We start from the raw sequence: 25,547 nt of genomic DNA on the forward strand, positions 1-25,547 counted from the left end.
CCATTCTGAGGGTTGCCTTCTAGTCTTGTTTATGGTTTCCTTCGCTGTGCAAAAGCTTTTAAGTTTCATGAGGTTCCATTTGTTTACTCGATTTTATTTCCATGATTCTAGGAGGTGGGTCAAAAAGGATCTTGCTTTGATGGATGTCATAGAGTGTTCTGCCTATGTTTTCCTCTAGGAGTTTGATAGTGTCTGGCCTTACATGTAGGTCTTTAATCCACTTGGAGTTTATTTTTGTGTATGGTGTTAGGAAGTGTTCTAATTTCATTCTTTTACATGTTGCTGTCCAATTTTCCCAGCACCACTTCTTGAAGAGGCTGTCTTTTTTCCATTGTATATTCGTGCCTCCTTTGTCAAAGATACGTTGCCCATATGTGTTTGGGCTTACTTCTGAGTTCTCTATTCTATTCCATTGATCTTCCTTTCTATTTTTGTGCCAGTACCATACTGTCTTGATCACTATGGCCTTGTAGTATAGTCTGCAGTCAGGAAGCCTGATTCCACCAACTCCATTTTTCCTTCTCAAGATTGCTCTGGCTATTCGGGGTCTTTTGCGTTTCCATACAAATCGTAAGATTTCTTGCTCTAGTTCTGTGAAAAATGCCATTGGTAATTTGATCGGGATTGCATTGAATCTGTAAATTGCTTTGGGTAGTACAGTCATTTTCACTATGTTGATTCTTCCAATCCAGGAACATGGTATGTCCCTCCATCTGTTTGTGTCATCTTTGATTTCTTTCTGGAGCTATTTTAAATTAAGACATTACTGGAGCTTTGCTTAGACTGAGACAAAGTCCTAAAGTTCACAATTCTTACCATTTACCATGTCTTGAGACTATTTCTCCAATCTATAACATTCTATTTTAGACAAAGTTTCTCTTGGTTAACTTCTTATTAAAACTTTATGACAATCAGATCAAGAAAAAAATAGAAACTGTACATACATAGATTAACAGAATAACATATATATCAATCTGCCTACTGCATTGTTAATAAAAGTTATCTCTAAAAGGCTTAAAAGGGAGAAAATGAGATTCTACGAAATACCTACAACAAATTTCCGTTTCTTAAAAACTAAATCTCATATAAATACAGATAAACCGAAACTGCTAAACTCAATTCTGCAGAATATATGTCGTCTTATACAGTATATTCTTCATATCTGTACTAAAAGGCAAAATCTAAAAATTATCAACTAATTTTTGAAATTTGATAATTTTGAAAAGTATTATAATTTATTAAGCCTTTACACATCAAATTCTGTCCGAACAAGCTTAAAAAGTGGCATTACTTTTATTACAGTTATTTGTTACTACATGAGGAAACAAGCAAGATTAAGTGACTTGCCTAAGGTAATAAGTCTGATAAATGGTAAAAACAGAATCAGGTCTCCAGACTATAAATATGGTGCCCCTTCTGTTTCTGCACTGCTTCCAATAAATCATAGATGATCCAATTTCTCCCTATATTTAGCATCAGATCAAAAAATAATATTAACAGATTTATTTTCCTAATGTTATTTATTTGCACCAACATTAAAATAAGTTTGCATTCCCTGAGGACACATACTGATAGTGGGTGGGCCAGCTCAGACAACTGTTGATAGTAGACAGCGCCAGCTTAAGGTTAACACTTTTTCTGTGTATAAATCTACACACTAACACGGTTGGCTGAGTATAATTCAATTTGTAAATTTTCCAAAGAAAACAAACATTCTAACTACCAGAATTATTTTCCTTTCAAATATACTACTTTGAAGATAACTGAGAAAAATATAAAATATCTTTAAACTCTATTCTCTCCTTTTAAAAAAGTACACATATATATTCAAAAATAAATATTTCCTTCCATTTATCCCTCCTACCTACTAAGCCCCCAACTGTCTCTAACAATGAAAGAATAAAACTTAACAATAGATGGTTTTTTAAATTGGTAATTTTACACTTTTACAAGGCCATCAACTGTCACTAATTTAGCATTATCTTTAACATATTTGTTAATTACAGTTTGTGTGATTTAATTAAATTGCTTTAAGAAAGTTAGTTTCATTTGAGCAAGGTCTGGACACATCTGCCTTCCTCTGTAGTTCCTTAAGAGCAGAGACCACATTTTATTCATTATTCTATTATCTACCCGCCTCATTATATGATAGTCATTAAATAAGCATCTGTTGCTTTGATTCAATTAATGTAGAAATACAGAAAATGAAACACATCTAAGTCTAATAGTTAACAAACATTTATTAGTATATGTAATGCATACATTCTACTTCTCTGAAATCCAGATTCAACTTTAAATTATATCTGGCAATACTTTTTTCTTTCATTGTGGTACAGAAAGTAATGCTATGCCTTATAATCTCTGGCATCTTAAATTCTATGAATAAAGTCTTCACAAAACTATACACTGAAAACATTTTTCTCAAGCTACTAAATGAGAAAATGCAAAGTGCTGATCATGGATCTCCACAGCTGCACAAAGGTGTGAGGGGCTATCCCCTACAGACGGCTCCCCTGCTCTATCAAATCAGTGTTAGGTCTTCAAGAGCCAGAGCTTCGGCTTATTCATCTCTGTATTTCTAGCATGCGCTCCCGAGGCGCTAAAGATAGGCTAAATGAATAAAAACATTTGGTCTAGGGAAAGGGAATGATTGGGTGACAAGGGGTGAGTTATGCTGTAAAGGAAGACAACAAATTATAAAGATAATGTGACTTAAGAAATAAAAAAAAGAAATACACATTATTCTAAATATTTAAAGATTATAGAACAACTCACTTATGGTTTATACAGTATTTTCTAAAATGTGTTCTATGGAATAGTAGCTTTATGGAATATTAATTGGAGTTACTCCCTAAATTAAATTTGAAGAAACTGGTAAAACAACATTAGCCAACTTCTTCACCAGCAAGCCTTCTCAGTATATTTAACATTCTACTATCATTTTGAATTTTTCAAAACAGGGATAGAACATGCATCTCCCAAACTTATTTGCAACAGAAACTTTTTTTGGGGGGATCCTGCTGAGAAATTAGCATTCCACAGAACAGACTTCAGGTAATGGTATATACAGAATCTTCAAAGCAGCTCTACACAGAAGACAGTTATCAAAACACTATGAGAAGTAATTGATAACAAAATGAAAACTGGTAACAGAAATAAAGAGAAAACTGTCTCAAGCATCCTTATTGCATGCATAGAAATTCATATTTCCAATGGAGAAGAATAAAGGAAGAAAAAGAAAGAGGCTGTCTTATTAAAAAAAAAAAAAGGTTAAAGATTGTAGTATTCATGCATTTAAATTCACTTGATTTAGTAAATAACTACTCTGGTATACCTGACTAAACGGTACCCCCAAATTGTAGTGTACCTTCGAAAGTACCTGACAGAATCATGATACAACCAAATTATTTGGTAGATATTATAACTTTTTCTCATTAACACAACTCACGAAATAAGGAGGGTTGACAGAAGAGACAGTAAAACTGAGCAACAGAATTCAAACAACTGGCATAAAATTATTTTGGAGCAAGAAACAGAATTTGTCTCTTATATGTTCTAATTGAATAAAGTCTAAAAAAAGAACATATCACAACAGAAGTCTCACAGCCATCATCTATCCTTTTTTGAACAGAAGAATATAAGGAAATACAATTAGGTTCAAACAAAATAAGAAAAGTGAGAAACATTAAATACCAGGGGTCAGAGACTCCTCCAAAGCACTGCTACTTACTGATGGGGCATTACATTTGGATTTGCTGGTGTGGTGATAAATACTGAGTTCTAACTAGTTTTGTGACCTCATCCTAATTAGCAGCTTAACTTCTCTATAACTTTCTCTCTACATAAAATAAAAAGGTTGACTTAAGTAATCTTGAAGTTTTCATCCATTTCTAAAATTCTAATAAAAGAGAAGCAAATTTACAAACATGCTGAACTTCTATTGAAGCTTTTGCCATAAATCTTAAGAAACATAGGGATAATTCCAAATAAAAATTTTAAGTCATTAAATTTACTATAGAGCTTTAGTAATTAAAGCAGTGGCACAAGGAGAGATACAAAGATTGATGAACAGAAAATAGTCCAGAAATTGACTCTGATATATATATATGAATTTGGTATTATGTAAAAGAGGGCATTTTCATGGGGAAAGGATTAGCCAGTCAATTTGCGCTGAGATAACATACTAACCATATTGTAAAAAATAAACATATCTCCACTCCATGCCAAAGACAAAAATAAATCCTAGCTGGACTGAATACCTACATGTAAACAACAAACCTGTAACTGTTTTAGAAGAAAATATAGAACATGTTTCAGACTTTGGGTAAGAAAGATTTTGTAACAAACAACTTATAACAGGAGGAAATGGAAAAGGGATTAAAAACTGTACTAAACTTAAAACTTCTATGTAACAAAAGACACCATTCAAAAAGCTTTTTAAAAAAGCAACATACATAACAGATAAAAGATTAGTATCTGAATTACAGAAACAACTCTTATTCTACAAATCATTAAGAAAAAAACAAACAGCTCAATTAACAAGGGACAAAAGACACAAACAGTGGTTAACAGATGAGAAAATATGAATAGCCAAAAATCAAAAAGGTACTCAACTTCAGTAAATATAATGTAATCAGGAAAACACAAGTTAAAATAACAATGAAAAATCATTTCCTACCCATCAGATTGACAAAAAAACCTGCCAATATATAACAAGGACGTGGGGAGATGAAAATTTTCATGAACTGCTGGTGGGAGGGTAAACCAGTGTAAAATTCTGGACGACAATTTGAAAATTGTGATGCTGTATATACTCTATAACTCAGCACTTCCACATCTTAGTATTTACAAATGAACCCTAGAGAAGATGGCATATGTTAATTTTGAGATATGTATAGTGAGGTTCATTGTAGCTTTGCTTGCAATAGAAAAAAAAAGAAAAAATAATCTAAATATATATTAACAGGGAAATGAGTACACTGTCATAGTCATACAGTGAAACACCATACAGCAGCTAAAATTCAAAAACTGAATCAACATTTAGTAACGTGGATAAGCTTTGAAAATATATCATTGAGTGAAAAAAGCAAGTTATACAATGATAGATATCATAAGATGTCTGTTTTGTAAAATTTTTTTAAATACAATATATTACATTGCCAGGGGCACTTTCACACACATGTAATTTTTCTTCCATTATAAAAGAATTAAATTAGGGACTTCCCTGGTGGCACAGTGGTTAAGACTCTGCCTGTCAATGCAGGGGACACGGGTTCGATCCCTGGTCCGGGAAGATCCCACATGCTGCGGAGTAACTAAGCTCATGAGCCACAACTACTGAGCCCATGCACTGCAACTACTAAAGCCCACGCACCTAGAGCCTGAGCTCCGCAACAAGAGAAGCCACCGCACTGAGAAGCTGGTGCACTGCAACAAAGAGTAGCCCCCACTCTCCACAACTAGAGAAAGTCCGCACACAGCAACGAAGACCCAACACAGTCAAAAATAAATAAACAATAATTAAAAAATAAATAAAAGAATTAAATTAGAACATTCTCTAACACCATATACAAAAATAAACTCAAAATGGATTAGACTTAAACATAAGACCGGAAACCATAAAACTGCTAGAGGAACACATAGGCAGAACATTCTTTGACAAATCACAGCAGTATTTTCTTTTTTCTGATCTGTCTCCTAAAGCAAAGGAAATAAAAGGAAAAAAATAAACAAATGGGATCTAATTAAACTTAAAAGCTTTGCACAGCAAAGGAAACCAATGAAAAATGAAAAGACAACCTATGGAAAGGGAGAAAATATTTGCAAATGATATGATCAATAAGGGGTTAATATCCAACATATATAAACAGCTCATATGGCTCAACATCAAACAAACAAGCCCTGTTAAAAAATGGGCAGAAGAATCAAACAGACATTTTTCCAAAGAGGAAGATGCTCAGCATCAATAATCATCAGGGAAATGCAAATCAAAAGCAAACTGAGATATCCCCTCACACCTGACAGAATGCATATCATCAAAAAGAACACAAAAAACAAGCGTTGGTGAGGATGTGACAAAAAGGGAACATTCGTACACTGTTCACAGGAATGCAAATTGGTGTAACCACTATGGAAAATGGTAGGGAGGTGTCTCAAAAAACTAAAAACAAAACTACCACATGACCCAGCAATGCCACTCCTGGGTATATAGTTGAAAACAAAAACAAAGACATTAATTCGAAAAGATATATGTACCCCAAGAGAAAAACAAATATTGTATGATATCACTTACATGTGAAATCTAAAAAATACAACAAACGTTAATACAAGAAGAAAAGAACAGATTCCCAGATATAGAGAACAAACTAGTGGTTACCAGTGGGGAGAAGGAAGGGAGGACGGGCAATATAGGGGTAGAGGATTAAGAGGTACAAGCTATTATGTATAAAATAAGCTACAAGGATATATCGTACAACACGGGTAATATAGCCAATATTTTATAATAGTTATAAATGGAGTATAACCTTTAAAAATTGTGAATCACTATACTGTACACTGGTAACATATAACACTGTACATCAACTATAATTCAATTAAAAAAAGAATATTAGATTTTATAAACAAATAAACGAAGCAAGCAAACAAGCAAATAAAGCAAAATGTTAACAATTTGTTCATCCCAAGAGGAAGGTAAAAGGGTTCTATTATATTATTCCTATTTTTCTTTTTGTTTGAAATATTTAAAGTTTTTAAATGACATAATGACACAATTTTTGTTTGTTTATTTTATTGGCTGTGCTGGGTCTTTTTTGCTGTGCGCAGGCTTTCTTTTTAGTTGCGGTGAGTGGGGGCTACTCTTCGTTGTGGTGCGCAGGCTCCTCATCGCCGTGGCTTCTCTTGTTGTGGAGCATGGGCTCTAGGTGCATGGGCTTCAGTAGTTGCAGCACACGGGCTCAACAGTTGTGGCTCACAGGCTCTAAAGCGCAGGCTAAATAGTTGTGGCGCATGGGCTTAGTTGCTCCGCGGCATGTGGGGTCTTTCTGGAGCAGGGATCGAACCCATGTCCCCTGCATTGGCAGGCGGATTCTCAACCACTGCGCCACCTAGGAAGCCCCTAAAATTTTAATACCTTACCTCTTTATATGTATAGATTCACATAAAGTATGTGAATAAGGAAAACAAGAATAGAAAAAAAAAAATGAAGCCAGCAGTAAGATTGGTCTGTGTGTGTGTGTAGTGAGTCGGCTCACAAATATTTATTTATTTATTTATTTTTTCTGACTGCATCGAGTCTTCGTTGCTGCACGCAGGCTTTCTCTAGCTGTGGTGAGTGGGGGCTACTGTTCATTGCACAGGCTCCTCAGTGCATTGGCTTCTCTTATTGCAGAGCAGGGGCTCTAGGTGCATGGGCTTCAGTAGTTGTGGTGCATGGGCTCAGCAGTTGCAGCTCAAAGGCTTAGTTGCTCTATGGCACGTGGGATCTTCCCAGAGTAGGGATCGAACCTGTGTCCCCTGCATTGGTAGGCAGATTCTTAACCACTGCACCTGCAGCAAAGTCCCAGCTCACAAATATTTAAATAAGGGCAAAATGAATATAAAGTTTTTTTAAAAAACAAATTGTTTAATCTATTAAAGTATGCCAGAAATATTGGAGATTTAGACATTCAAAGCACATTAGAGTAAATTTGGTAACACAAAGACAGAGGAACTGGAGAAAATGTTAAAAGAGTAAATCTGATTGAAGTGGTTCATTTATTTATTCTTGAAAAAGAGAAGCAAAATAACACACAAAAAAGAAAAAGATTTCTGAGAATAGTATGTATGACAATGTTTAAGAGTAAGTGTTTTAAGGCTGAAAAGAACATAATTCAATCTTATTAAGGAAAAAATTCAAATCAATTTTGTTACAGACACCTTAAAAATAAAATCTAAAGATTCAAAATTTAAAAGCTTTTATGATTCATCTAGGCAATAGACATTTAAACACCAATGCACACATATAATAAATGATTGATAAACTATTTTCCAACAAGCCAAAATAAGAAAAACTATTTGGAGGCAAATCTATTTATGCTACTAAATGGCAGATAATTAGGAAAATTTCCTTTAAAAACTTAAATTGGGGACTTCCCTGGTGGCGCAGTGATTGAGAATCTGCCTGCCAATGCAGGGGACACGGGTTCCATCCCTGGTCCAGGAAGATCCCACATGCTGCAGAGCAACTAAGCCCGTGTGCCACAACTATTTAGCCTGCGCTCTAGAGCCTGTGAGGCACAACCACTGAGCCCAAGTACTGCAAATACTGAGGCCCTCACACCTATAGCCCATGCTCCGCAACAAGAGAAGCCACCACAATGAGAAGCCCACACACCACAACGAAGAGTAGCCCCTGTTCGCCACAACTAGAGAAAGCCCACATGCAGCAAAGACCCAACACAGCAAAAATATAAAAAATACATAAAATTTAAAAATTAAAAAAAAAACAAAAACAAATTGAAGTCAGTCAAAATATAGGGAGATATTTAAGGTTCAGATGGCTTCACTGTTTCACAGTGTAAAAGGATGAAACTACTGGAGAGAAACCACAGGTGGATTTTTGCTAGGCAAAGAAATGGCAATGTGAACAAATAACATGGTGTTTCAGTTGAAGTAAAATATTCCTAATTGTAGGAAGTCTCCCCAAACAATTTGCACAAACAGCACTCAGCCAACTGCACATGTTAATAACAGATAACAGTAGAGCAGCACTGAAATGGAACTGTTAGTCCAATCTCCTGATGTGTTCCAGATAAAACTTTCCCTGGCCCCGTCTTTGGGCTGACTTCAAGCCTCTCATTCGAGGAACAGTTTGGAAGAACAAAACTTACATAGTTGTAAAGATTCAGTATATTATTTTTTTTAAGTTTTTGTCACCTTTTAATATTATTGATCAAAATAATTAATAACTTTCAGATCCAGTAGAAACTTTCTTAATAAAAATATAAATGAATCTAGGCACAGATCTTATACCTTTCACCCAAAAGACTCTAACTTAAAATGGATCATAAACCTGTAACATAAAACACAAAACTATAAAACCTCTAGAAGATAAGACAGAAGAAAATCTAGGTGACCTTGAGTTGGCAATGCCTTTTTAGATACAACACCAAAAGCACAACCCATGAAAGAAAAACTGACAAGTTTGCCTCTATTAAAATTAAAAACTTCTGCTTTGCAAAAGGCACTGGTAAGAGAATGAAAAGACAAGCCACGGACTGGGAGAAAGTATTTGCAAAACATATCTGATAAAAAAACTTGTGTCCAAGATATACAAATAACTCCCAAAACTCAACAATAAAAAAAAATGAACCACTCAGTTTTAAAATTGGTCTTTAAAAACATCTGAACAGATGTCTCACCAAGAAGATACACAGATGGCAAATGAGCATATGAAAAAATGCTCATCATTATCTGTCATTAGGGAATTGCAAATTAATGAGACATCATTATTTACCTACTAGAATGGCTAAAATCCAAAACACTGACAACACCAAATGCTGAGGAGGATGTGAAGGAACAGGAACTCTCATTCATTCCTGGTGGGAATGAAAAATGGTACAGCCACTTTGGAAAATAGCTGGAAAATTAATACAAAGCTAAATATAAGATTACCACATAATCTAGCAATCATGCTCCTAGTTATTTATCCAAATGAGTTGAAAACTTATGTCCATAAAAAAACCTGCACAAAATGTTTACAGCATCTTTATTCATAATTACCAAAAACTGGAAGCGACCTAGATGTTCTTCAAAAGGCAAATAAACTGTGGTACATCCACACAATGGAATATAATTCAGTGATAAAAAGAAATAAGCTATCAAGCCATGAAAAAACATGGAGGAGCTTTAAATGTACATTGCTACGGGACTTCCCTGGTGGTCCAGTGGTTAAGAATCTGCCTTCCAGTGCAGGGGATGTGGGTTCAATCCTTGGTCGGGGAACTACGATTCCACATGCCAAGGGGCAACTAAGCCTGTGTGCTCTAGAGCCCGCGCGCCGCAACTACTGAGCCTGTGCATCCTGCAGCCTGCATGGCACAACTACTGAGCCCACAAGCTGGAGCCCATGTGCCACAACTAGAGAGAAGTTCATGTACCACAATGAAGATCCCGCACTGCAACGAAGATCCATGTGCCACAAGTAAGATCCGATGCAGCCAAATAAATAATTTTTTTTTAAAAAGGTCATTGCTAAGTGAAAGCAGCCAGTCTGAAAAAGCTATGTACTGTATGATTCCAACCATGTGACATTCTGTAAAAGGCATAACTATAGAGACAGTAAAAAGATCACTGGTTGCCAGGGGTTCAGGAAGAGGGAGGGAAGTGTGAATACTTTGGAGCACAGAGGATTTTTAAGGTGGTGAAACTATTCTGTATGACACTGAAATGGTAGATAAATGACATTATGCATTTGTCAAAACCCAGAAAATGTACAAGAGTGAACCCTAATGCAAATTATGGACTTTGTTAAGAAAAAAAAGAAAAAAAAAATCTAGTCCAACTCCTCTCGTTTTACAGCTGAAGACTCCAAGGCCCAGAAAGATCAAGAGACTTGCCAAAAGTTACACAAAAAAAGCGCTAAGGCCACAGCTGCAACCTGTTATTATGGATAAAATTCAAAAATAGGGCTATGATGGACTTCAGGAGCTGTTAATTCAGCTCTGTCAAAGCTTCAGCTGGGCTACCATTAAAAGTTAAGACCCTGGAGGCTTTCTGACATTGTGAGAAATTAAACACAATAAGGGTACAAAGAATAAAGAATTCAGCTGAAGTTATTATTCTTCTATTTTAAGCACAAGTGTAGAGAAGAGGCTAAGCAACTGGAGCTGATGAGATGGCATCTCAAGAAAGCAGAAAGCCTCTCTTCAGGGAAGGCAGAATGAACATTTGAGCTCTAACTTGGTATTCGAGCTCTATACTTGGGGACACCCCGCTCCAAAAAAAAAAAAAAAAAAGAAAAGAAAAAAAAATCTGCAATGAGAAAAAAGCTACTACACTAACAGCTCTTTATCAGGTGGCAGGTAGGCATGGATTCCAGTCCTGGGTCTGCCACTTACTAGCTATGTGTTATGGGGAAAGTTATTTCAACTCTCTGAGTCTCAGCTTCTTTATCTGTAAAAATGGGGATAATAATACCTACTTCACAGGGTTATTGTTAAGCTTAAAAAAAATTCATGTAAATCACCTGGCATAAGACAGGCGCGGAATAAACACATTGTGAATATTAACTACTAATAACGATCATTATAACCATTAGATTTTATATATGTGAGTATTTAAGTAGATGTCTCAAAACTTTTTAATTAGATAGGACACAGGAAAACACACAAAAAGAGGAAATTGTGCCAAGCATTTAAGTGCATTACATATATTGTTTTATGGAGTCTCCTTAACAAGTCAATGAAGTAGGTGGTCGGCCAGTAGGTCAAGTACTTTTGGAGCATCTACCATGTGTGAATCACTGTCTGAGGTACTTGGGAGTACAGTGGTAAACAAGACAGAGTCCTTCCTCTCAAGGAACCCAACAAGCATGAAACAAACAAATACGTTCACGTGTTCACGTGGATAACCGAATTGCTGTGAAGAAGATTAGAAAGGGTACTAGGTGGTCTGCTTTAGCTAGAATGGCCAGGTAAGACCTCTCTGAGGATAGGGATTTTAAGATGAGTCCAAAACAATGAGGAAGGCGCCGTGTGAAAATCCTAAGTAACAGCACCCTGAATAGAAAAAGCAGCATGTGCCAAGATCCTATATTTGTTATATTCAAACATCAGAACTATAACAATGGATAACAACATGTGCTGTATTTTAGAGATGAAGAAGATGGGGTTTTAGAGATGAAGAAAGGTTAGCAATCTGTATAAGGTAAATGGCAAAGGCATGGATTTGAAGGTCTAACTCCAAAGTCAGGGGTCTCAGGGAAATGCTACATTGCTTCTCCCCAAAGTTAGCAAAACCTTTCAATCTGTTCTCAGCCATCAAACAATCCTGTTTCCCAAACAGTCTTCTAAAATGGACTTATGAAAATTTACGGACCTGGAGAAGTTTTTCTAAATTCCATAATATGTATTTACTTTATTTGTTGCTGGAAAAATAAGGTAGGCATTATAGAAATAAGAGCTCTGAATTAAACAGTATAAAACTATCACATTAAATAAAATTTTATGTGATTGGTAATTATATTTTCTTGAAATATATATTCTTTAAACTTTTTATATCATATAGACATGTTATAGATGAAATATGGTGTTCTTAAAAATTTCTATAACAAAACTGGACATAGAGTCCTTGCTCAGAAGTATAGTAATCTCTGTTTGCAGTTTTATGAAAAAAAATCATATTTACCTTATTTTAACTTATGGCAACTTTCCCCAATTAAGAAGCTTAACATGCAAAATATTATTAAAGCTAAGTTGTAAATTTGGGAAAAATTAAATATAACTCAAGGATCTCATAAAATCTTGGAGAATGCCAACAACAGTAGAGTAGCATTATGCAAAATAACACTTTTCAGTTCAACCACAAAGCACTTTATAAATATTTCACTATATCCATCAAGTTGAAGGACAAGTATTATTTTACATAAAGATGATCATTTTGATGATACTATTTCTTTAGTGCCAACTGCTAATTTAAAACTTTATATATATAATCTCATTAAATCTACACAACAGCCCTGGGAAGGTAGGTATTATCCTCCTTTTACAGGTAAGGAAACTAAGGCTGTTTCATCTCCCACATTCAAAGTTAGTGAGGTTACACAATTGGGCAAATTCACACTGCCAGTAAGAAGTGAAGCTGGGATTCAAACTGTGACTCCAAGGTCCACGGTCTTCTCACTATCTGAATTTATAGCTACATCTCACAAAGAACAGTTAGGGTTTCACATACAGAAGATGTTCATAAGCAGTACTGGGTACTGTTCACCTGAATGACTCATAAGTCCCTCAAAGAAGATGATTAACATGTGCAAACCTGTACTCAGTATCTTTCCATCCAAGACTGGTCTTCCTAGTATATTCCCTAGTCTGATTAATGGAAGGAGTTACTCTTTACCAGCTGGATAGTAGTCACCCCAGGCATCTTCTTTTTTTATCTCCATGATCCAAATAGTCACTAAATCCCAGTGATTCTACCTCCTAAACATCACCCTTCTCTCATTATCACACAGATCTTCAGCTACTACCCTATCTCTGTCCCTCGCTATTCAGCCTCACTTCTTTGAATAACAGTCTATATTCTATGTAGATAGTATGCTTAAGGGCAGTTCTTAAGGGCAGCTTCCTAAGTATGCTTAAGAAGTATGTGCTAACCATAGAGCTTGTCCATATTAGGTTTTCATTAAATACTGAACAATGCAAATATCAGGCTTTCATTCCGCCATTCCCCTTGTAAGTACACTGAAAACGGTCATTTTCTGACAGGAAAATGGCATTGCCTTCTTTAATAAATAAAAACTCAGATCCTCTGAGGTTGACAATGGAATAAAAATCTCTACAAGCAGAAGGGCGACTTACGAGTTAAATCCATGAGCTCCCGTGCTTGCCCTCAATATTCTCACCTTCCCCTTGGAGCTCTCATTATCCCTGTCCCTCCTCACTGGCTCATGGGAGGAGGGTGCCGCTCCCCTTATAACGCGTATGCCCTGTTAGAGCTGTGATGACTCTTTCCCTTACATACTGATACAGCAAAGATAAAGTTATGATATTTAAATAAGACTTTACCAAGGCCAGAAGATAATAGAAGAAAGCACAGACACCAAAAAAAAAACCAGGCAGTGAATCTTATAAGTTAGGGTTTTCTCTCTGGGGCTTTTAGGCCCTATTCTATCTATCATAGTTCCTGATCTACCCTCAACTGGTGAGCATTATTTTAGCACCCACCACCCAAAAATCCATGCTTACCATATCCTCTCCTTAAAGACGAAACCTAGGAAAGAGAAGCCCAGTAGGATCCAGAATTACCTGTCCTCATTTACTTAAATCCTTTCATTCAAGCTGTAGTCTCCTGATCTGGAAACTACATTTTTGGTAGAGGTGAACAAGAAAAACGCCAGCCCTTTAGGAGAGACTCTCCTATCTTCAGGGAGCAGCATGGCTTTTCCCTAGGCCACCCTGAGTCAATCAGTCTTTATCTCAATACAGCACAGTAATTCAACATTAATATGGGAATATATGCCAGATGCATATGTTGTAGGGTAACAGAGACTACCTACTGTCAAACCATTCAGTAACTGTAGCTTTCCAGACAGGTTGGTAGCATTCTGCATATTGACTAGTCATTTCTTCTTGAAATTTTCAAATCCTTGGTTGCCCCTCTCCTGGTTATTCTCTTCCTTCTCCGGTTAGTTTCAGACTACCATGGCTCTTATTCTGCATCCTCACCATAGCCAATCATATTTGCTCCCATGGTTACAGTATAACACTAACATAATGGTTAAGAGTAAGCTTTGGATCAACTCTAGCATTTTTTTTTAATTATGTAAGGGTAAAATAATATATGTGCAAAGCATATAACAGAGTGCCTGAAACATAGTAAGCACATAGATATGGTAGGTTAAAAGCAAAATAAAACAAAATATTCTAATGGGCTGATAGTTTCCAAATACATAATACATCTCTAGCTCAGACCTCATTGTTGATCAATGTACCCCCGTATGATATGTGGGGCCTGCAAAAACTAAGAAATAAGATTACCTTCTGAAGGCTAAGCTACAAATCAATACATAATGGACCAGAGCAGATATATGGAAAGTTAGTTTATAGAGACAGAATGGCCCTAAGACCAGAGACTAGGCTACAATACAAATGTTTTAACATATTTAAAGACAGAATGGTTTCATCAAAAAGAAGAGTTGTCAGGAATGGAAAAAGTAACTCAGAAGGACAAAAACTGGAGGCAATTTAAGGTCTACTGTAGAGGTTCTTATAGCTTAATGCTAATAAGTGACTACAACACATATCTAATTTCCTTTGTTCTGATTCCAAGCTCCTAAGCGACCAGGGGATTTCTCAGATAATTTTCCTACAAAGAAAACCCCTCAGTCAGAGAATCAGTATGCTATCTACTTGACAAGTATCTCAAAGTATATCCTAATAAATTCATCAGTCGTGCATGAGTGTGCGTATGCGTGTGTGTATCTCACAAACTCTGGTGCACTTAGCAAGATGTGTTTGTAAGTGTACAAGACCTAGGAGCCATGTTTTTCTTACGATTAATTCATCAATGAAATTCACAGTGAAGGCCTGTTGTTGGAGACCAGCCAGTCAGCTTTTTCCTTGACTAGAGTACTATTTATTTAAAGCAGGAAGTCCTCTACATATATCCTCTACTCTATACTCTACGTAAATACAAGTGACTATCTTATAATAGGATGAGATATGGTAAAAATATTAGCAAATCCAATTTCATGAGGGTGAGCACTACAATTCACTAGCAATAAAAGTTTTGCTTACTTTTAAGACTAATTTTCTAAAATGTTTTCATTATAAAATACCCTCCTCCATCCATTAATTATCTTGTGTTTTTGTAAACAACAGGTAAATATGCAACATCTTTGAAAATTCTGCCTTTACATTTTTCTTCCATTCATTCTTTCATTAAATATTTATTAGGTTCATTCTGTCAGGCACTGTACTCAGAGCTGAAGATTATTTGCAAAAATTGGCACAGCTGTGCTTAAGGTTTAGACTCAGACAATCAAATTATCACACTGACAATCGTAAAACTCCGCTTGTAACTTATTAGGAAGTAAAGGTATATAGCACAATAAGTGTACGTAATAGGGACATTTTATCACATCAGGTAAACTTCTCTCAGAAAGTGATATTTCAGCTAAGATCTAGAGGAACAGGAGCCAAAGACTAGGCTAGAAAGATCTGGACAAAGAAAACAGTACCAGAGCTGCTGCACCCACATTCACTGTCTCTAGCTCTTCTCTTCTCTCTTAAATAAAACACCCTTCTGGCTTTTCTACCCTTTATTGCACTGAAACTGCTCTCAAGATCCTCAGTGAGCTCCACGTTACCATATGCAGTGATTAATTATCCTCATCTCACCTGACCCAGAGCAGCATTTAACATAACTTACTTAGCATTCCTTCCTCCTCAACCACTTTCACTTGGCGAAGCCACACTCCAGTTTTTTCTCTCTGTTCACAGGCCACTCCTGCATAGTCGCAGTTGCAGATAACTCCAAACCGACCCAAACTCCATGGAGTGCCTCTGTTTGTGACACCAACTATTCTCAGTCTTTATCTACTATCAAAACACTACTGTGACATTTAAAATTATATCTATGGCCAGATCTTTACCCTCATCTCTGGACTCATCAAACTGTCTACTCCATACCTCTACTGTAGCACCTTAGAGGCATCTCAAACATAACATGGCCAAACTAAACTCCTGATTTACCCCCTACCCCAACACACAAATCTGGAGACTTTCCCATGACACTGAGTGGCAATTCCTTCCTTCTAGTTGCTCAAGTTAAAAACCTGTAATCATCTTTGGCTCTTTTACTCTCACATCTCATATCCAATCTGTCAGCAAACCTGTTGGCTATACTTTCATAATATATCCAGATTCTGGCCTCTTCCCACTGCCACCATTGTTGTCACCCTGGCCCACTACTACTACCATCTTTCACCTGCACTATTACCTTAGCTTCCTATTTAATATCTCTGCTTCTACCCTTGTTCCTCCGTGGTCCATGGTCAACACAATTTAAAAGTAATCATTTTTAAAACAGATCATGCAACCCACCTGCTCAAAACCTTCAAAGGTTTCCTATCTCAATAAAAAAAAATCAAAGTTCTTTCAATCACCTACATGACCTCATTCCTCTGTGACCTCATGTTATTCTCCTCTCCTGCCACACTGCTATTTGTCAAATGTGAGGACCCTCAGGCCTTTGCACTGGCTGTTGTCGTCACAGAAACGTTCTTCCTCCAGGCACCTGCATGATTTACTCCTCCTCCTATTTCAGATCCCCTCAAATGTCCCCTTCTTGACCACCTTATTTAAAAGTGAACCCTGCCCCCCCAAACCTCCCACTCTCCATTCCCCTTCTGAGTTGGTTCTTATTTTTCTCCACTGCATTTGTCTTCATTTACTATATATGTCACATATTTATTGTTTATCTCTCCTTAGTAGAATGCAAGATTATGAGAGTAGGGACTTTTATACGAGGCTGAGTCAAAAATTATCCACACTCTGGCAGTAGAATTTATTTTAATTAACTTTTAGAAAAGATAAATACATCATTTTTCAACATAATCTCCTTGTTTTTCAATACACTTTGTCCATCTGTCAACAAGCTTTCGTATTCCCTCACTAAAAAATGCTTTAGGCTGAGCTGCAAGCCATGAATGCACCGCCATCTTCACTCCTTCATCAGAAGTGAATCTTCATCTTCATAGGGCTGCTTTCAGGGGACCAAACAGGTGAAAGTCCTATGGAGCAACAACAGGACTATAGGGAGGATGCTTTAACACCTCAAAAGGAAGTTTTTGCAGTGTCGACAGTGTGGGTAGAACTGTGAGGACATGCATTGCCATGCAAGATCACAACGCCCTTGGATAGCAGTGCTCTGCTTTTAATCTGAAGTTTAGTCTTCAGCTCTTCAATAAGCATCTCTAACCATTTATATACACTTCTTTGCCATAGAATACTTTCTCCATACTGCACACAAAATCTTCAGTAAATAACGACACCAGGTGTAAATCACAAGTGGGACATCCATTTTTGCTCGCACCACAGATACAAATGAACTGATGCAGCACGTTCACACCTGCACAGCAGTGACTGGAAAGACAGTTGCCTTGAACGGAAAGTGCTGATAAGACAGTGCTGCCAACAGAAGTTTTAATATAACCGGAGTGCGGATAATTTTTGACTCACCCTCGTACTTTGTGCTCAGTAGTATAATTTCAATGTCCTGTTATACAGTAAGTACTCAACAGATATTTTTTCAGTGGACAAATGGATGAAAGGGAATATGCGAACCAGTGACTGAAGAAAGATCTGTATGGCTGAAGCACAGAGAGGTAGAGAGTAGTATACTAGGTGAGGCTGGAGAGGTAGAAAGGAACCAAAAGACATTAGGCTTTATAAAGAGATTTTTGCCTTTAAGATTACGGTAGGACACCACTACATGGTTTTAAGAGAAATCTGCATTTTGCAAAGATTGTTCTGGCCGCTGTGTGGAGAACTAATGGAGAAAGGCCAGAGTGAATAACCACTATTGCAATGGTCTTGGCAGGAGATTATGGCAGTTTAGAAGACTATGCTCGTGCAGATGCAGGGAAAAGGATGCATCTGAGGGATATTTGGGAGATAAAATTGATAAGGTTTAATAATAATTTGGCTACAGAGGTATGAAGGACATTAAGAAATCAAGAATAACGCTTAGGTTTCAAATTTTCATCACAAGTGGATGGTAGTGCCCTAAAGTGAAACAGGTAACACTGGAAAACAATCACATTCACGGGTGATAACCATGTGTTTGGTTTTAGGCATGCTGAGTTTCAGGTGCTTTCGAGATATCCAAGAAACGTTAAGGAGATGTAGATAAGAAAGCTGAAAGGTGAAGCTGCATGGAGCTATACGTTTAAGAGTCATAGGTGGTGGCGAAACCATGGCTATGAATGAGATCATATTCGATTACATAGTAAAAAGGAGACCCGGACTTAAGAAACTACCCTACTTTTTGTGGGCTGGACAAAGGAAGATGAGCCCCTCAAAAAGAAAAAAGAAAAGAAAAGAAAAAAAAAAGGAATGGCTTTTTTGTTTTTTAAAATCACACAAGTTCTCATTTTTAAAAATTCTGATTTCAACCAGTAACATTAGAATGTCAAAGACTTTCCAAATTAAACCAATTCATCAGAACTATAAATCTGTTCAAGGATAAGTCACTTTCAGAAACTATCTGGAAAATTCACAGTACCCTTCTCTTCGCTGCTTCAAAGTACATCAATACACAAAAAGCTATCCCTCCCAAAAATATATATGATTTTGGATTACTGCAGTTTCCTGAAATTACCTTCTCTCTCACTCAGAGCCTCACCATATGCTATTCTTCTGGCCCTCTATCTCAGAGATGAACATTTCCCTGACTTTCTCAGACCGGGCTGAGTGATCTTTCTAGCCATCCCAATGATATCTTATAGTACTGTATGTTTAACGTGTGTACTGTATAGTATGTTTAACCATTAGTTTAACTATATAACAGTCTTTTCCACTGTTGTATACTTAGTACCTAACAAGGCTAAGTCTTTAGAAACACATCTATTCTGCAACGTGAAGAATTAAAATCTAATTAGGTTATCAGTCCATTGACAACCCTTCAAACGTCGACTTTCCTCAAGAGGAACGATTTTTAAAAATCAAACAGTAATTTGTAAACAAATGATTGACTAAAAAATATTAAAATGAGGGGATTTTTATAGGTCTTTTTTCATATGGTATCCTTAAAGCCTGCAAAAATTCATATTTAGGAATACCGAGGATTCTTTTCCCTTTAGTCTCATACAAAATGGGTTTGACAACTCTCTTTAAAAGCCTAGCTGGGGGTGTTATTTGACCGAGCAAATAAAGCACAGAACACCCCTGTGTAACGGCAAACAAAGGTGCAGTTGCACGGTCATACCCAATCTACCCCGCGCGAGCGCACTCGCAAGGGCGAAAGCAGAACCAGAAAGAGCAGCGCGGAGCACCGTTTCCACAGCATCCCCCTTGCCTGGCTTTACCCCGCACCCGCACCCTCCGACCCTCAGGGTAGCGACCTTTCCCAAATCCTCGCCTCAACGCGCCCTCGGGTTTGCGCGCCCGGACTAGTCCTTCCCACGGAGATTACTGATAAAAGTCCCCGGACTAAAGAATGCAGCCCTAGATGGCCTGGTTTCTAAAATCCCAGAGGAAATGAACGAAGGAAAAATCCTGCCAAAGGACAAGTGGCAACCAAGCCCACGGTGCTCACCAAGCCGACTATCAGTCAATCTCCGTCAACGCTAACCGTTGGCTCGCAGGCGGCCACAGGCAACGTCGCGGGGTCTCACGGGGGCTGTAGTTTCTGTCGCAAGCACAACGCGCCGGCAGCACCCAAACTACACTTCCCAGAAGTCAATGCGAGCACGCCCTGCCTTCTTAAATCTGGGGTTCGGCGTAATAAAAGAGACCGTTCCTATTTTTAGGCTTACCTTAAAGTTAGATTCAAGTACTTCCAGCTGTACGTCTGGGCACAGTTTCTTTGCGGTGCTTGTCTTGCCTGTGATAGTTTCGGTGTACTTCAACTGCCCCTTATTTTCCTTTGCCCTCGTTCAGCCCAAAGAACCCAAACGTCAGGGCAGAGAAAACGCCCCCCACCCCCAGCGCAGATGAGGTGCTTTTTAAGGCGCGTGCGCCGTGCCGGCTTTCACGCCTGCGTAGTAGCCGGCAGCGGTCGGCGGCGGCGCGCGGACTCGGGGTCTGGAGGTGGCCTGTGGGAGGGCGGGGCTTTTTCCAATGGCTTTGCCTCCGCGGGTCGCGTGTACTTGGGCGGGGAAGAGGGCGCAGGGGCAGGGGCAGGGGCGGCTCCTGGCTTGTGCCGGGCGGAGAAAGGGGAGGGGCTGGGGGTGAGGACCCCATCCTCCCTCCTCGCTCCCGCCCTCTGGGCCGAGCCCCGCCGTTGGGGCTGGGCGAAGGGGCGGGCTCTGCGCCGCGGGCCCGGGCCCCTCCGCCAGCTTCGCGGCCCAGCCCCGCGCTCGGGGACTGCGGGGCCGCCTTGTGCCCGTCTGGCCTGGCGGGCGGTGGGCGAGGACGCCAGGACTGCAAGAGAGGCGGCGTCTGCCGGGGGAGTCCGGCGGGGCCGGGGACGCTCTCCTCCAGCGCCGGTACCGAGACAGCGGCTGCGCAGGGCTGCCGCCCCCTCGGGAGCGCCGGGGTCTCTCTGGCCACGGCGGCCAGCGAGCTGGGCTTCGGCAAGCCTTCCCAGCCAGCGCCCGGCCGGGAGGGAGGAGCCGCGGGAGGCGGGGACTGGTGCCGGAGGAGGGGCGGGGCGGGAAGGCTCGGGAGAGCACCGTGGCTGCACGGACGAAAAACACCGAATGGCTGGAGAGCCTTCAACTGTTGCCAGCCTTTTTGGGCAGAGCAGGGGTTTGACAGCTCCACAACGTGAGGATATCCGCTGACCCCGCGAGACGGAGGAGAGCGCTTTCCCGACACTGCCTGTCCAGCAAAGCCCGCGCTGGAAGGTTTCAACTTTCCAACTTTTTTTGTTTTTTTTCCCCAGTCTCTGACCAGAAGACCGCCCCTCCGGGTAGAAGGAAGGAGAGGGCGAGCTCTGTCTTGTAGCTCGAAGACACTTCTGGTTCCAAATGTCACCCAGACGTGTGTCTTCGTGACGATTCGAGTTCTCTGATTTTATTCTTAAATTTCTCGTCTTAAAAATACAAAGTGCTTTGGGGGACATGCTGAAAGGTAACTGAAGACGGCAAAGAAAAAGCTCCAGTTGTCATGGCTGAAGGAGAGAATGAAGTGAGATGGGATGGACTGTGCAGCAGAGATTCAACTACTAGAGAGACAGCACTGGAAAACATTAGGCAAATCATTGTGAGAAAAACCGAGTGTCTTCGTTTGGTGAAAGAGACACCTTATCGTCCAGCAGACGGCTTTTCAAATGCTGTTTCTTTGGATGGGTTGAATAAGCTTCTTGCTCATCTGCTTATGCTTTCTAAGAGGTGTCCCTTTAAAGATGTCAGAGAGAAGAGTGAGTTTATTCTGAAGAGCGTCCAGGTAAGAAATAGCATTATAAGTACAACTGTTTACCTGGTACAGTGAAGTTTTACTTGCAGATATTCACTTTGTATTTGCTTCAAGCAAGTTGTTACGATTTGGACCAGTCAACATCTTAAATTTAGAGTGCTCTTTAGAACATTGAATTTAAGGCTACAATCGGACAAGGTGAACCAAAGTAAAAGTAATTTTCAAATACGACTAAACAAGTATTGTCTTTCTAGAGAATTTGAGCAGAATTGCATCCCTCCTGGGAAATACATGTGAAGTTTACAGTTAATTACAAGCAAATACTCGCTTTTCTTTATATTCATTTTTACATATTGTTGGGAAGTGTAGCCAGTATGCTTTTCACATAGTTACAAACAATGCTCTGTGTGGAACGTTTCATTTTTAAAAGCCTCTAAAATGATAAAGGATATTAAATGTTTCCCTGTCAGCTTGTTTGAGATAACTGGTGAAACAATTTTCTCTTGTTCTTAAAACAAGAAAAACCCAGAATCTGTTCCGTAAATGCAACCTTTCTCTTCTGATAGAAAGAATTATATAAAATAATAAAAGCCCATGTTATAAAGTAGCTGACATCTGCAGATTGAAAAATTGAATCCAGGTTGAGTGAATGGTAGACTCTTATGGTCAATTACTTAACGAGCTTTCTCTGTGTTTGCCTAAGTAGTTTGATTGTTTTCTTTCTCACATACATATCTATTTAAGTTGTGAGTGCGAAAGATTAAGGATGTTATAGTTTTCCTGCTGTTTGTACATACTCAATTTATCTTGTTTTATTAGAAGAATTTTTAGAAGATTTTTTTTAAGAGAAAGGTTTTTAAATATTAAGAATGGTCAAAAAGTGCTCTTTATGCTTATCTAAATTTCTCAATCCACATGTGTTCAGAGTCTTAGTATGAGAAGTTTTTTAAATTTATAATTTACTTAGGTATATATGTAAGCTAAGATGAACAGTTTTTCGATTTTGGCTTGAATTCACTTTAAGCAGCAGAAAAATAATAATGTGCATAAAATGAAGGCTGTGTTTAAGATCTTGGGATAGTTCTTCTCACCAAGCACTGTGGAAACAAGAGTTACAATTTATCCAGAGTTACTAGAGAGGAATTATTATTCTAGTACTTCAAGTTTACCCTTTTAAGCATCAAAAGTTATTTCTCTATCTCTTAGTGTAATGATTACAACAACCGTTTTTTTCATAAGGGGTCATCACTATGCACATCAAGTACATGCTGTTGTACAGCTGAGGGTGGAATGTATGTATAGGACTGTATGATCTAGTTTGTTTGAATTTGTGTGTTCAATTTTTTTATAGTTTTTCTGTTCCTTCCCTTGCTGTCGGTATACTTCATTTCAGTCTCTTCCTGAATCTTTTATTTTGCTACTTTTTTTATATTAGAATGGGGAACCAGATAACCAGTTTTCTTAAGACTTAGACTGAAAACAGAAGTAATTAGGCTCTGGGGAGTACAGGGTCAAAGGACTAACATAATGGTAAGTAAATGGGTACTAGTGTCAGAGCTGGTCTCAGATTCTCCTCCTTTATTAATATACTGCATAACCTTGAACAAGTTAAATTACTTGACCTCTCTTAAGCTTGGATTTCCATATCTATAAAATAGGAACAATAATACAGAGGTGTATTATAATAACTAATATTATAAATTATTATAAATGAGATGTAAGGCGCCCCATATGTAATGGATGCTCCTCTCCCCTTTCACAAATGAAATACATATCACATAATCCATGTATTTCAAGACTCATTCATCCTGCAAAAGGATTCAAGAATCTCTACTGTGAGGGTTTCCTATCAATTTAGGCCTTCTTTCTCATCTCTGCATCTATTGCACATTATTCCAGCTACAAGTCTAACAGGCACTTTACTTATATTGGGCTATAATCACATGTTTATGTGTCTGTCTCCCCTAGGAGGGCTGTAAGTTCTCAAGAGTATTGACTGGGACCTGGAAGCTACTAAATAAATATTGTTTCTAAGTCTGAATAGATGAAGTTATTAGTTTAGGGAGTTTCCATCCCTACATCATTCATTCATGACTTCCTTCAACAAATGTTAATTGAACCCCATTGAATGCCATTCTAAGAACTGAGAATCAGTGGTAACAATTTTGACATTCTGCTGAAGGGAGACAGACCATAAAGAAGGAAACAAATAATGTAAGTTTGGATGGTAAAGGAAGACTTCCCTGAAGAGATGGCATTTAAGCAGAAATGAATAAATATTATCCAAGCAAAAATGAGATTTAGGAGGGGGACATTCCAGATGTAGGGAATAGTATGTGTGAAGGCCTCATGGTAAGAGAGAGCAGGCGAATTTAGGAGTGGAAAGTAATGCAGTGTGGTTGGAGCATACAGTTTGAGAAGAGTATGAAAATTTAAGTACGTGCTCTGGAGTCAGACCTGACTCCAGTACTTTATTAACTCTACAACCTGATGCAGATTTCATAATCTCTCCTTGACTCAGTTTCCTCATCTGCAGAATGAAGATGATGCTAATAGTTCCTGCCTCACAATAAGAATAAGATGAGATAATGCTCACAAAGCATAGCACCGTGCCCAGCACATAAGAAACACCATAAAGTTAGGAATTCTTAGTGTTTTTAGTCAGGAGCCAGAGAAAAGACGATCTTCTTGGCCATGTTAAGAGTTGTAGACTTTATCCTAGGAACAATGGGAAGCTGCTGAGGGGTGTTGAGCAAGATGGTGACATGATACATGGTGAATTAGAAGCATCACCTTGGAAGCAGTTTGGAGAATGGATTTCAGGGGTCAAGAGTGAATGTGCAACAGTTAAGAGGTTGCTCACTAGTCCAAAGCAAAAATGGCAGAGTAGGATGTAGTAGACAAAATGGAAAAAGGTGAATAGTTTGGGGAGATAGCTAGGAGTTAGAAACCATGGGATAATAGTATTTAATTGGATATAGGAGATGAAGAAAATAAAATCAAGAATGGCTTGAACTCCTTGTTGAATAATTAAGTCGTTTTGGGAGGCTAAAGAGTAGTAGAGGGTCAGTTTAGGGGAATGATAAATTCTGTTTTAGCCATCTTGAGACTAAGTTGCCTATGATAAGTCTGATTAGAAACAGCTCTTCAAGGGATTTCTGCCCCTGCCACCTCTGTTTACTTCTGATGTTCTCTCTCACTTTTCTAGACTTAATCCATCCTCCACGTAATTGCAGAGCTATTTATCTGAAATAAAAATCTGACCATGTTTCTCTCCTCCCTAAAATCCTTTGGGATAGAACCTGAACTTCTTAAATATGTTATTTAATGTCCAGCATCATCTGGCGTCCACTTAATGCTGCAGCCTCACTTCTCACACACTAGCATCAGCCTCATAGGGGAAACCAAATAATATAGTGCTCCATAATGCCTTCTGTTATTCATTAGTAAGCAGCAAAAGCTGAACTGCATTTGCAATTTTTGCAGCTGTTCCTGAAGGGGCCCTTGATTGCTATAGGTCAGGTCAGAGGACTATCGTCAGAGAGAGGTGGTAGGGTGGTGGTAGGATGGGTCCAACTCAAAATGGCTAAACATGTAAAAAAAAACAAAAGTTGGCACACTGAGAGATAGCATTCTCTGTTTGTAATCCTATTCTCAGTTTACTGATTTCAAGTCAACATACCTAAATCTCTTCAACAGATTTTTGAGAACTATTCTGTGCCAGGCACTGTACTCAGGACTGGAAGATCAGTTAGATTTGTTCCCTGT

At 38.4% G+C, this 25,547-nt stretch overlaps 2 protein-coding genes across 6 annotated transcripts in view; one reads left to right on the forward strand and one right to left on the reverse strand.

The window, feature by feature from the left end:
* Window positions 1–20,376, reverse strand: part of CEP57L1 (centrosomal protein 57 like 1) — an 83,184-nt gene extending 62,808 nt beyond the window's left edge. Inside the window, exon 1 of one of the 4 annotated variants that reach the window (XM_057737927.1) lies at window positions 20,237–20,376. The gene's annotated coding sequence lies outside the window, so the exon portion shown is untranslated. Of the gene's footprint in view, window positions 1–20,016; window positions 20,111–20,236 lie in introns of those variants that run through there. The other 3 variants (XM_057737928.1, XM_057737929.1, XM_057737925.1) reach the window with 3 other exon arrangements.
* A 693-nt stretch (window positions 20,377–21,069) lies between these two features.
* SESN1 (sestrin 1) overlaps window positions 21,070–25,547 on the forward strand; it is a 104,419-nt gene continuing 99,941 nt past the window's right edge. The window contains exon 1 of one of the 2 annotated variants that reach the window (XM_057737921.1): window positions 21,070–21,809. In XM_057737921.1, coding sequence (XP_057593904.1) covers window positions 21,531–21,809 — 279 coding nt within the window. In that variant the 5' untranslated portion in view covers window positions 21,070–21,530. The remainder of the gene's footprint in view (window positions 21,810–25,547) is intronic. The other variant, XM_057737923.1, reaches the window with a different exon arrangement.

The sequence above is a fragment of the Hippopotamus amphibius genome, chromosome 6, assembly GCF_030028045.1.
Source record: "Hippopotamus amphibius kiboko isolate mHipAmp2 chromosome 6, mHipAmp2.hap2, whole genome shotgun sequence".
NCBI classification, from domain to species: Eukaryota; Metazoa; Chordata; class Mammalia; order Artiodactyla; family Hippopotamidae; genus Hippopotamus; species Hippopotamus amphibius.